Below are 12,871 nucleotides of genomic sequence, written 5' to 3'. Positions count from 1 at the left end.
AAAAAATTGCACACACCCATGCCATGGTAAATTCAAACCTGTGCTATGCATTCAGCAAGTCAGATCAAGGAGTTCATGTCCTGAACAGAAATCTGGCAACTACTCACTGTTATCATTTGCATATTTGTATTGGCCTTTTCCTCCATTTTTTTTTTTTTTTTAACAAAAAGGTTCTATATATCTCCATTTATTTCATACCTTGCTATTTAGATCTCCAACATGAACCACTACCAAAATTCACTGATATTTTTTATCTCTTTATGTCAGCTATTCCTCTCTAATGACATAAAATTCCTCTACTTCGACTGTACTAGAACCTTCCACGAGTTCATATGCACAAATAAATCTTTGTCCACTTAATAGTTTAATAAACAGAAATACAGTAACTATAATGCTACCTTCAAATCAGAGTAGTCTGATCTGATTAATCACCTTATCAGCTATGATGTGTTTATCCGTCATGCAAAACCTGAATACAAAGTGTACCTTTGAAATTGACACACCATTGAGATACCACTAAAATAAAATGGATACAAATTTTAAGATGGTTGATATAATTCATCCACCATGGCCACTTTGGGTGGTTAAAATTATTTCACTAAGTAAATTACTTTTGTTAAGTTAATTTTAAGATTAAATTATTAGCAAGTTGGTAATAAAAAATTATCAATAATCTGAAAAACAGACTAAAGATAGTAACTAGAGTGAGAAAAAAAAATATTGATTTACCATTGTTATGTTTAGCACACCAAGCACCATTGCTGTAAATGTGAGCATCTTCTGGAGTACATGTGTGATGTTTCTTCCATGGTCGCCATGAAGAGGCAGTAAGTTTAGATTTAGATGGGAGACTAATTAACCGATTACATTCTGTAAATTAAAAATGTGGTATAAAATAATTTCTTTTCATTAAATTTAAATTATGACAAAAAATAACCTATTAATTAGAATCTTGAGCCTGTTATCTAAACTTTTAGGCTTTAAATTAAAAGCTAAAATTTTTGAAGTTGTTAAGCATAACTTCTAATTTCTGATGGCCATCCTCTTATTTACAGATAAGAGGATGGCCATCAGAAGTAGTATATGATGTACTGGAATCAAAGAGAAGGCATATGACTAGTGATGTGCCACAGGACTCTGTACTAGGGCTGCTGCATGCAGGGACGTGCCAGTAGTGTCCAGCGTCTGTGTGCAAACTTTAGTTGGCTCCCCTATCCCCCCCCATCCAATAAAAAATCACTTTAAAAAAACGTTTTTTTTTAAGTATTTCCTCCTCTTTGGCACCTTTACTATCCTGGTGTCTGTGTGCATTGCACACATTGCACATATGGCCGGAGTGCCCCTGGCTGCATATTCAATTTGTATCAGTGATATTGGGAATGATTTGAGGATGAATAGTCAGTTGTTGCCAATGGTTAAACTGGAGTAACAGTTAATCATGGTGATGTAGCAATCCTGGAGGATCACCTAAATCAGTAGTTTTCAAACTGCAGGTTGTGACCTATTAGTGGGCTGTGAAATCAGTTTAGTGGGTCGCAACAAACATTTTTTTAACATGTTTATATTGTAGCAGTTGAGACTCTCACACCACCACCACCCTAACCACCATCTGGCAGGGTGATTGAAAACACTGTTCCCTGTGGCCATTTTAATCTTGTATATCAGCAGATTATAATTATTTTATTATTATTATTATTATTATTATTATTATTTAGGCCTCCAAGGAGTCAAAAGACTCATCGCAGGAGGTCCTTCCTAGAAAACACAAATTCTATCATACCACTCCTTAAACTCATTGACCGTTCTCACTCTCACCACTCCATCAGGCAATGCATTCCATGGTTCAACCACCCTCCATGCAAAGAAACCACTCCTCACCCTCTTGCTCACAGTTTGCTTTCGTAACTTCCAGGGATGGCTCCTTATCATCACTCCTTCCCGCTGTTCAACCAAGCGAAGAACTCCCCAGTGTCAACACTGTAACCACCTCTCAACAGTTTAAAAGTCTCAATCATATCACCTCTCCTTCTTCCATCCACCAAACTCTGCAGTCCACATTCCCTCAGCCGATCCTCATAACTAACATTGTACAGTCCTGAAACTGTCTTCGTTATCCGCCTCTGTACCCTTTCCACAGTCATTTTATCCCCTTCAAATCCTGGGGACCAAATCTGAGAACAATAGTCTAAGTGTGATCTGATCAGGATCTTATACAACCGAATGATGACTCTTTTATCTCTGCAGGTCAGCATCCTTCTCATTATTGCAGCAATCCTTTGTGTTACCTTCACCACCTTTGCAACATGTCCCTTGAATTTCAGGTTTCTATCAATCATCAACCCCAGATATCTTGTCTCCCCTACTTCTTCCCGTATATCTCCTCCAATAGAGTATGCAGCATCCCATCGATGTGTCCCAAACCTCAAGACCTTACATTTTGCTGCATTAAACCGACACCCCATTCATTTGCCCATCTGTCTAGCTTATTCAAATCCTCTTGCATGACTACCACATCTGCACTATTACTAATAATCCTTCCCAGCTTCACATCATCTGCAAACAACTGAACATCCCTCTGCAATCCACGGACAATGTCATTGATATAAAGGTTAAACAATATAGGTCCCAGTATGAGCCCTGTGGAACCCCACTTGTAACCCTCTGCCTCCTTGAAACTGCCCCACCATCACAACTCTGTGATGGTGGGGCAGTTTCAAGTTATAAATATCACCTTATAAAATGTCTTTCCCTCATCTACTGCTCTTGTAACTTTATTATAAAAGGCTAGCATATTACTAAAGTAAGAGCACCCCCCTCACAAATCCATGTTGACTCTCACAGATAACATTACACTCATCTGCACTATGTTGTATATGGTCCCTAACTAATTTCTCCAAGATCTTAACAACTACTGATGACACACAAATTGGCCTATAATTAGACACTTCCAGTCTGCTACCGCTCTTATGCAATGGCACTATCTTACCTTCCTTCCATTCCCTGGGCACATTTCCTGTAGCAAGACTTTCATTGAAAAGCCAGGTCAAAGGAGCTGTCAGTTTCTTAGCACATTCTCTCAAAACTCATGGTGAAATACCATCCAGTCCCACAGCTTTACTGACATCCAGAGTACTCAGTATTTGGAACACGTTCTCCTCCTGCACCTCTAAACCTCGAACCTGCCCTATCCCTCTAGTATTAAAATTTACTCCTCCAGGATGAAATACACCAATAAAGTGTTCATTGAATAATTCCACTATGTCCTCTGCATCAGTCACTCTATTCCCATTTTTATCCAATGTAATTCTTCTACAATCATTTCTCCTCCTACTGGCCACATAGCTAAAAAAGTTCCCTAGGATTTTCTTTGGATTTTAGGGCCAGTCTCTTCTCATATTCCAGTTTCGTCTTCCTTACCATACTACTCACTCTCCTAACCTGTGTCTTATATTCTTCATGCATCTGATCTTAACCTGTCTCCTTATATCTCTTCCACAGCCTCTTTTTCACATGCAGCTCCTGTTGAATATTGTTTGTCATCCACTTTACACCAAATTGTGTCCTCTTCTTCACCTGTGGAATATTTGTTAGTAGCTTACTATTGCTGCTAACAAATATTCCTTCACAATTTCCCAAGCACTAATGATATGCCAGCCTTCCAATTTCTCCCTCCATGAAACTTTCCCAAGTTGATGTCTAAGACTATTGTAATCACCCGCCTTATAAATCCACATATATTCCCCTCTCTTTGATAATCCTGCATGTCTATTCATCTTCCAAGTCAAAACCATATGGTCACTCTCTCCAACTGGTGGGAGAGATGTCATTTCACTTATTATCAGCTCTTCTGATGCTATAACCAAATCCAAAACTCTTGAACCTCTTGTTCCCTCTATTACATGTTACCTAAGATATTTGTCCCTCAAGAATTCTAGAAATTCCATTCCCTTATTTCTACATGCATCTGTGCCAAATGTTGCACCAAAGATCGCGATAGATGTGCTAAATATCATGTTGGTTCTTCACAATTATAAACAAATCTGTGTGTGGAGAGGGAACTAATTGTTTGTTTTAGGATATATCAGAAAACAATACAAGGAGAATGCTATAGTTGGTAAGTATATTTGAATTATTAAAATGTGTAAATATATATGAACCATCATTAATGAGCCATGCATGAGTGGGAACTATAACCAAAAAAAAAAAGAATAGGTGTAAATAGAAATACTTTCATTACTGGAAATGAGTTATTAATAATTCATTTACAGTAATGAAGTTGAGCTTTTGTGATATTACATATATGTCTTATAAGTTGCTGGGTGAAGCAAGTAACATGTAATCCTATAAACTCTAGACATAATGTAGGCATAATTAAAAAAACACAAAAAAATTATGACTAGAATGAAAGAAATTTGTTTGAGAAATATGAACGACCAATAATAAATAGTGGTTATATACATTTGGTAGTTCAGTGAAAAAAACTACAGGGGAAAAAACTACTACTAGGTATTGCAAGAATATGTGTGGATAGATAGACCAGCAAATCATTCTGTAAAATTTTCTGCTTGTTATGTGTATTTATTTCTATATTATTTATATTTCATTTTGTTTTCTAAGAATTTTCTTTTATTCAATGGCTCTTTGGTGGTGCTAGTGTCCTTGGTGAATGTAGCGGTCATGTTTAGTTAGGCTAGAAAATGTCTTTTTAAATTTACATATAGTGTGGCTCTTTGTCTCAAATTGTGCTGCAGTTATGATCAGTTAGATACAGGTGTCCTTCAGTGGTGTTATTGTTTGGAACTGTGTTGTATATATTGTGTTTTTGCTACCCTTTGTTTCACTATTTCAACATGTAAAGATGGCGTCCAACAAGAAACGTACGTCAGCAGTGGGCAGGACTTCTACACGAAAGACTGGCTCAGCGACAGATTTTTCGCAATGGATGCATTGCGGAAACTGCTACATGTATGCGCCGAAGAATGTGAAGGATCTGTGGTCGGTTTGGCTAAATGAGAAGAACAAAAATATCGATGTATGTGAGAAGTGTCAGGATAGGCTGGAGCATTTAGGAATGGAAGCTGACATCGGGACCGTAGTGGAAGAACTTCGGTGGGAGTTCGTGAAAATGAAAAATGACCATCTTCTGCATGAGGAATTGGAAGTGCTCAGTAAGGAGATACTGGAAATTAAAACTGAGTTTAATGTGTTAAACAGAGAAATTAGGACTATACAGATTACTCTAGCTGAAGTAACTAGAACAGGTTTATGTATGGGTGAGTCTTTGGTGAATGATGAAGTAGTAAATAGTATGGGAGTGATTGGGAGTCAACAAAATAAAACCACAAGAGGTCTAGAAGAAACGAGATGTCGCGAGAGTGGGGGGGGTAAGTAAAAGAGCGTTGAGTAATGAAACTGGGAGAGTCATGCTGAATTATATAGAAAATGAGTCCATGAGTGATGCTTGTGTGGACCTGAATGAAGTTAAGAGTGGTAAGATATATGGTGATTCTATGATTAAGGGTATGGAGAGTGATATGCCTGAGGAGTGCTTGGCTGGTGGGACAATAGAAAGAGTGGCTTTAGCAATAAAGAGAGGGCATGATGCAGACAAGATGATAGTTATGGTGGGTACAAATGACCTGAGTGGAGGTATAAATTGGGTAGCAAAAGATTTAAGAATATTGTTAGATATTGTGAAGAGGAAAAGTGTCCATGGGAGGATACTGTGTGTGTGTGCTGCCTCGTTTTGACAATTACGAGTTAAGTAGACGAGCGATGATAATGAATGATATGATTGCAAGAATGTGCAAAAAAAAAGAAGTCTGGAAATTTGTTGATGTCTGGAGTGTGTTTGAAGGAAAAAGACAGTTGTATGCTAGAGATGGGCTGCACCTGAACATGGAATGACATAAGCGATTGAAGAAGCTACTGTTTTCTGAACAAGTTGAAGTAATTGGGCAGGGAAACTAATATTGAAAAGGTTGAGTGTAAGAGAGAGAGAAACTTTAGCAGTGATTGTATATTTATTGATCCTTATTCACAGAATAAATTGCAGAAGAGAGGGGATAAAAATCAGCATGGGACTATTGAAATTAGTGACTTGCCTATCAGTTCTAAAGCCAGTACAAGAACTAGAGGGAATCTGCAATTTTTGTATATCAATGCAAGAAGCATTCGAAATAAGAGAGAAGAATTTTTGGCATTGGTCAGTGCAATCTCACCAAAAGTTGTAGGCATTAGTGAAACTTGGCTGTCAGCAGAAGATGTGGTCACTGGAATTGAATGTGATGGGTACAGTATTTTCAGGGAGGATAGAGAAGATAGAATAGAGGGAGGAGTACTGTTGATGATAGCTGATGTGTTGCAGCCAAAGAAAGTAGTATATCATGATGATAGACATGTGAATGAGAGTTCATTTGAGGTGGTCTGGTGTGAAATAGTGACCAATGCAACCAAATATACAGTTGGATGCTGCTATAGGCCAGGGGATACAGGGGGCGATATTGAATTCATGCATTAGCAAATTAGTGCAATGAGTGCAGGTTTAGTGATTATTATGGGGGATTTTAATTATGGTGATATCAATTGAAAGGAGGAAATATCACATAGCAAAAAGGAAATGGAGTTCATACATCTTCTACGAGATAATTACTTGAAATAGCACATAACTGAAGGGACACATGGTGAGAGTGTTGGACCTGGTTATTGGTTCAGAGGATATATGCATAAGTAAGGTGTCCTCGTTATCCTCGTTACGAAAAATCTGTGGATTTTTTTGTTAAGAAGGGGTATATATGGAACTACAGGTTAGGCAATTATAACACGCTTCGGAGTGAGCTTACAGCCATCCCATGGCAGAACATATTGCAGGGGAAAGATGTTAGCAGTGCTTGGGATAAAATCAGTGGGTATCTGAGGAAAGCAATATCAGATTGTGTCCCCATGGTCAGGAAGACAAACAAAGCAGGCATTAGATGGATGAGCAGTAGTATCAAGCTTGATCTGCAAAAAAAAAGAAAATGTTATGGAGAATGTACAAGGAGAAATGCGATCAGTACACCCATGAGCAGTACAAGGCTCAAGCTAGGAAGGTTACCAGCATAGTAAGAAAAGCTAAATCAGATTATGAGACCTTAGCCAATGAGATCGAGGGTAATCCCTAAGAGTTCTTCCGCTATGTGGCGAGTAAAAGGAAGAATGACTTTGGAAGGATAACTTTAGTGGGTGCTGATGGTATTGAGGTGACAAAATCAGATGTAATAGTCGAGTTACTGAATGATCACTTTTCAAAAGTCTATCACCCAAGTGAGGATATCTCTGAACCTGTAGCAATGAATGACTAATGTGAGAATTGAAGCTAAGAAATCAAAGGTATTTAATATATTGCAAAATTTAAATGCAAAAACTGCTATAGGTTTAGATGGAATATCAGCTCAGGTGTTATGTGAATGTGCAAAGGAATTGTCAACCCCTCTTACTTGGATATTTAGCTTAAGTTTGAACTCTGGTATGGTCCTTAGGGAGTGGAAGTTAGGCAAAGTGGTTCCTTTGCATAAGGGCGGCTCTAAAACTGCGGTAGTTAATTACAGACCAATCACCATCTCAGAAATAGTGGTAAAAGTATTGAAAAAGTTGGTTAAAGACAAAATTCAAGAATGGGTGTATCAGAATATGATACTCTATAGAGGCCAACATGGTTTTGTTAAAGATAGATCCTGCCTTAGCAATCTATTAACTTTTCATTTACATCTGAGTTGGACAAAGGAACTGGCTACACAGTGGTACTTCTGGATTTTGCTAAGGCTTTTGACAGGATACCCCATAGAACACTGTTACGCAAATTGGAGCAGATGTGAATGGATACTAAATTGGTGATATGGATAGGAGAATGGCTCAGGGAGAGATACCAGAAGGTGGTGTATGGAGGAGCAGAGTTCAGGATGAGGCAGGTGACCAGTGGTGTGCCTCAGGGCTCTGTGGTTGGGCCATTGTTGTTTAAATTGTATATAAATGATATATGAAATGGCTTAAAGGGAGATATTCAGTTGTTTGCTGATGATGCAAAGTTGGGTAGTGCAATAAAAAATCAAGCTGATGTTGAAAGTTTGCAGGATGATTTAAATAAGCTGGTAGAATGGGCAAAAAGTAATGGATGTCAGTTCAATGTGGAAAAGTGTAAAGTCATGCATTTTGGGATTAAAAGATTACCAGCTGTGTACTACATTGATGGAACAGTACTCCAAGAGATTGATGAGGCTAGGGACTTAGAGGTGCTGGGAGACAGGGAGATGAAGTTCAGGGGACACACTGCTAAGGTGTCCAAGATTGCACATAGGATTACTTGGTTGTTGAGGAACACACTGACATCCAGAGATAAATAAATTATTATTCTGCTTTATAAAGCGTTGATACTTCCACATTTGGATTACTGTGCTCAGGTCTGGTCACCTGGATTCCTTGGAGATGATGAGCTGTGGAGAGGGCTCAGAGAAGAGTGACTAAGTTGGTGAGTGATGTAAAAAATGCTCCCTACATTGATAGATTGAGAGCTTGTGGATTGCAGAGGTTGGTTGATAGGTGGAGAAGAGGGAATATGATAGAAACGTTTAAATTACTTAAAAGGTTTTTATAGGATTGATGCAGGGGAAAATGTTTCAGTTGTGTGATAGTGATGGAAGAACAAGAGGTCATTCCTGGAAATTAAAGAAGAGTGTGGTTAACAAGGGTGTGAGAACAAGGTTTTTTGCCTGGAGGGTGGTGAATAAGTGGAATTCATTGCCTGACTTAGTTGTGAGTTCTTCGTCTGTAAATGAATTCAAGAAGAGATATGACAGATATTGTTTTGCTTGTTTGGGTCTCTCGCGATGAGTCTACTGACTCCATGGAGATAATAATAATAATAATAATAATAATAATAATAATAATAATTCACTGATGATCAGTAGACATTTTTACATAGTAATATATACATAAATAATTTATGATCATTATTGGACTTATCCATCCTTTTCTAAATGCTATGTTTATTTACATATATATATATATTCTTTTTTGACAATGGCTCTTCGGCTTATCAATAATATATATTATTATTATTATTATTACTATTATTACATAATACCTCCAGGGAGTCCAAAGACTCATCGAGGGAGGGCACCTACTCTACAGCTCTCTATCTCCATCACTGCACCAACCGCAACTACCTTCATCATCTACACCAGCACCATCTACCGCTGACAACCACCACTATTTTTCACAGACAATCACAAACATCCATGCTCAAGGCGGATTCGAACCCGCAGCCTTTTGGCTAGAGAGCGGATACACTAACCACTTAGCCAACCAGGCTGGCAAATCTCTCAGCAGATATCTCGCCCATGTTAGTATTTTACTGAAGATCAACAGATGCAGTTCACTTCTTATAACACATAGAAAGATCCATTTTTATTCAGGAATAGACAAATTTTTAGTTTCTGCATCTGTTCTTTTAGAAAACTAGAAACATTCCATTTCCAACAGACAATATACTGCAGAAGCAAGGAAAACAAGTAGTTTATTGTATCACTAACTATGGTACAAAGACATTTATAGTCTATGTACTCTATTTAGCAACAATTAGTGTAATTAGAAACAACTAGAAGGGCCCATCATAATTATTTATTATTATTATTTTGTGACATCTCCAAGGAGTCGAGACTCACTGAGGGAGGGCACCTACTCAACAACTCTCTCTCTCCCACTACTTAATCTGCCAACTACACTGAACCACCACTAGTATTTTTTGTCTGTAAATTGTGTGTGTTATGAAGGTTGATTTGTCTACATGTGAGATGAAAAACTCGAGTTTCCCAGAAGGAAAACCCTCCTACCTCCATATGAGATTGGCCAACTCACTGTAAATTGAAAAATTCCCACATAAAGATTCTTCTCATTATGACAAGAATCGAAGGGTACGATGTACTGTCATTCTTCCAATTGCACTATGGAGACAATTGAGCATGATGTATATTTAAACTTTTTTTTGAAAAGTTTAAATATACATGGCATGCTAGTTTGAATGTTTTTACTTAACTTTTAATTGTAATGAAAACCACATTCTCCTTCCTCAAATGTAATGTTACATACCCACTAGAAACAGCTTTTTTGTAGCAATAAACTGGAGAATCCTGCCGTGGGCATGGATGTTTGTGATTGTCTGTGGAAATAGTAGTGGTGGTGATCGGCGGTAGATGGCATGGTGTAGTTGCAGTCAGTTGGTGGATTGAGTGGTGGAGAGAGAGAGAGAGAGAGAGTTGTAAAGCAGGTGCCCTCCCTCGATGAGTCTTTGGACTCCCTGGAGGTGTCAAATAATAATAATAATAAAATAATAAACACAGTATCTAACTAAACACATTTGTCCTAACATCCTATTTCAAAATTTCAGTTGAAGAAAACAGGTGCAACAGCTGTTTATAATGCAGTCATAAAGTAAACAAAGATATATATGCTTATATACATAGATAGATAAATATATATATACACTATCTACCAATAATTGTCTGGACATCCCCTGTTATTTGAAGTTATGGAACATTCCAGGTTTGTTAATAACATAAAAACCAATATACAAATAGTAGGAAGCAGTATTTCATCATAGCAGTTGAATACAGTTAGTATGGCAACATAACATGAACTCAGTGACTTTGAGAGAGGTGTCATTATGGGCTGTCACAATGGTGGCATGTCCATATGTGTCATTGCCACTCAACTGGAGCATCCAGTTGAGTGGGTGGCAATGTGATCGACAAATGGAGACATTCCTGCATTTGCATCACTAGTGCAGGAAAACACTCAGGAGGGTGGCTGCTGAAAATGACTGACTGGGACAGGAGGGTGTTAAAATGGGTGGAACACAAAAACTGGCTACAATCAGCACAGACCATCCATGAGTTCCAGAGCACCAATAACACCATGGTGAGCACTAATACTGTATGAAAAGATCTCCATTTACTGGGTTTCCATGGAAGAACAGCAGCAGCATGCAAGCCAAACATCACAACAAAAACAAACAAGACAGCTCGTCTGGCCTGGTGAAAAGAACATGTGAACTGGACAATTGACCAGTGGAAAACGGTACTCTAGAGCGATGAATCAAGGTTCACCTGTTTCCAGTCTGATGGCAGGGTGTGGATACCAGAGTGTGTTGTACCCACAGTAAAGTTTGGTGGTGGAGTAACAGTGTGGGGTGAATTCAGCTGGTTTGGAGTGGGACCACTGATCATTGTCCGTGGTTCCATGAAGGCAGCTCAGTGTCCTGATATTCTGGGTAATCAGGTGCTGCCTACAATGTGGAGTTTTTATGGAAATAGACCCATGTTACTATCAAGATGACCATGCCACAAAGCTGCAGCTGTTATGGAATGGTATGAAGAGATGGATGTTGAACGATTGCCCTGGCCTGAACAGAGTCCTGACCTCTACCTATCAAACACCTATGGAACAAATTGGAGCAGCGATTGAGATCCAGAGCAGCACGTCCTTCCAAGATCTGTCACTGAACTCAATGCTGCTTTATTGGAGGAATGAAGACAAATTCTACCTGATGTCTGCCACACATTGGTGGAAAGCCTCCCTCAAAGGGTGCAGAGGAGATCAAAGCCAAAGGTGGATATACCCGATATTATGGTTTGCTTATTGATATCAATTGTAAATTGCTAAAGTGTCCGGACAATTATTAGTAGTGTGTATGTGTGTGTAACTTGAAATTAGTTCAAAATATCGAAAAAAAAAAAATATTTTTTTCAATATCATTAAAACATTCACAACTGCTAATTTTATAAATAAATTCCATTGAAAAAGTGTATAAGTTTTGTGAAAATGTCAGCAGTGGTTCATGTACATGTGGAAGCTGCCCAGCTTGGACATGTTAAAGGAAATATAGTAGAAGATATCAAAGTGTATCTGATATATTTCATAGTTTTAACATATTCATGCTGAGCAGTGACAAATCCTGCATTTTCCTTCAAGGCAGAACTCGTCTGCCAGTATATTATGTCCTTTCTATGTTGAGCAAACACGTTTTTGGAAAGTTTAAATATACATGGCCTGCTAGTCTGAATGTTTTCACTAAATGTTTAATTGTAAAATTAGTACTGCCTTAATGATAATGTATAATGTCAGTGGGAGGAGAGTTGTTTATCATTATGCAAATTCGGGTCATGTTCATTCCAGATGTCTCCAAATTACACTAATTGTTGCTGCATATCGTGCAGAGACTCGGATTTTGTCTGTACTCTATTTAGTGTCAAAATAAAGCTACTTGTGTCTTTCTTACATTTGCAGGATATGCAGGATTAAGGAGGAGATATTTATCACTATATAAGGATATTTTCATTCATCTTCTGAAAGAATAGGCATAGTGAGTAAAGCTCTGTTTATTCCTATAAATAAAAATGAATCCTATGTTTCATGGCAAGCACAGCCATAAAAATATTTCCTAATTTCAGGTTTTGTTGTTTATTATTTTCTTTTTTCTAATGTTGTATTTAAATGTTAATAAAATTCATGTTTGATATTAACTTTGTTATGTTTCCATTTTTACTTCATTAAATATCTGCTAAGGATATCTCTCTCTAAAAGATAAGCTTAAGAGTTGATGGTTATTCATGACTTATTTTTAATGATATTCACAACACCAAATAATTTTATTAAAATATGTTTTATTAACTACATTTTGCTGAATTTCAAATCAGCATCATCAGAGCACAACACAGGTAATATACGCAACAGCGAGTAAGTGGAACAATATGATTGTAATGGGCAAAAGATCCAAAGTCCTATATTCACACCCTCTAATGATGTAAAAAATAAATAAATAAATAAATAAAAATTA

At 37.6% G+C, this 12,871-nt stretch overlaps 1 protein-coding gene across 2 annotated transcripts in view; it reads right to left on the bottom strand.

Moving 5' to 3' along the window:
- The window catches only part of LOC150092389 (lactadherin-like), a 175,770-nt gene that overhangs the window by 57,858 nt on the left and 105,041 nt on the right, over positions 1-12,871 (bottom strand). For both annotated transcript variants that reach the window (XM_090414957.1, XM_090414958.1), the window contains exon 7: positions 730-870. In XM_090414957.1, coding sequence (XP_090271083.1) covers positions 730-870 — 141 coding nt within the window. The remainder of the gene's footprint in view (positions 1-729; positions 871-12,871) is intronic.

The sequence above is a fragment of the Typopeltis vanoorti genome, chromosome 26 (assembly GCF_054136105.1).
Source record: "Typopeltis vanoorti isolate ZY-2024b chromosome 26, IOZ_Tvanoo_1.0, whole genome shotgun sequence".
NCBI classification, from domain to species: Eukaryota; Metazoa; Arthropoda; class Arachnida; order Uropygi; family Thelyphonidae; genus Typopeltis; species Typopeltis vanoorti.
This window is presented reverse-complemented; position numbering and strand designations above follow the sequence as displayed.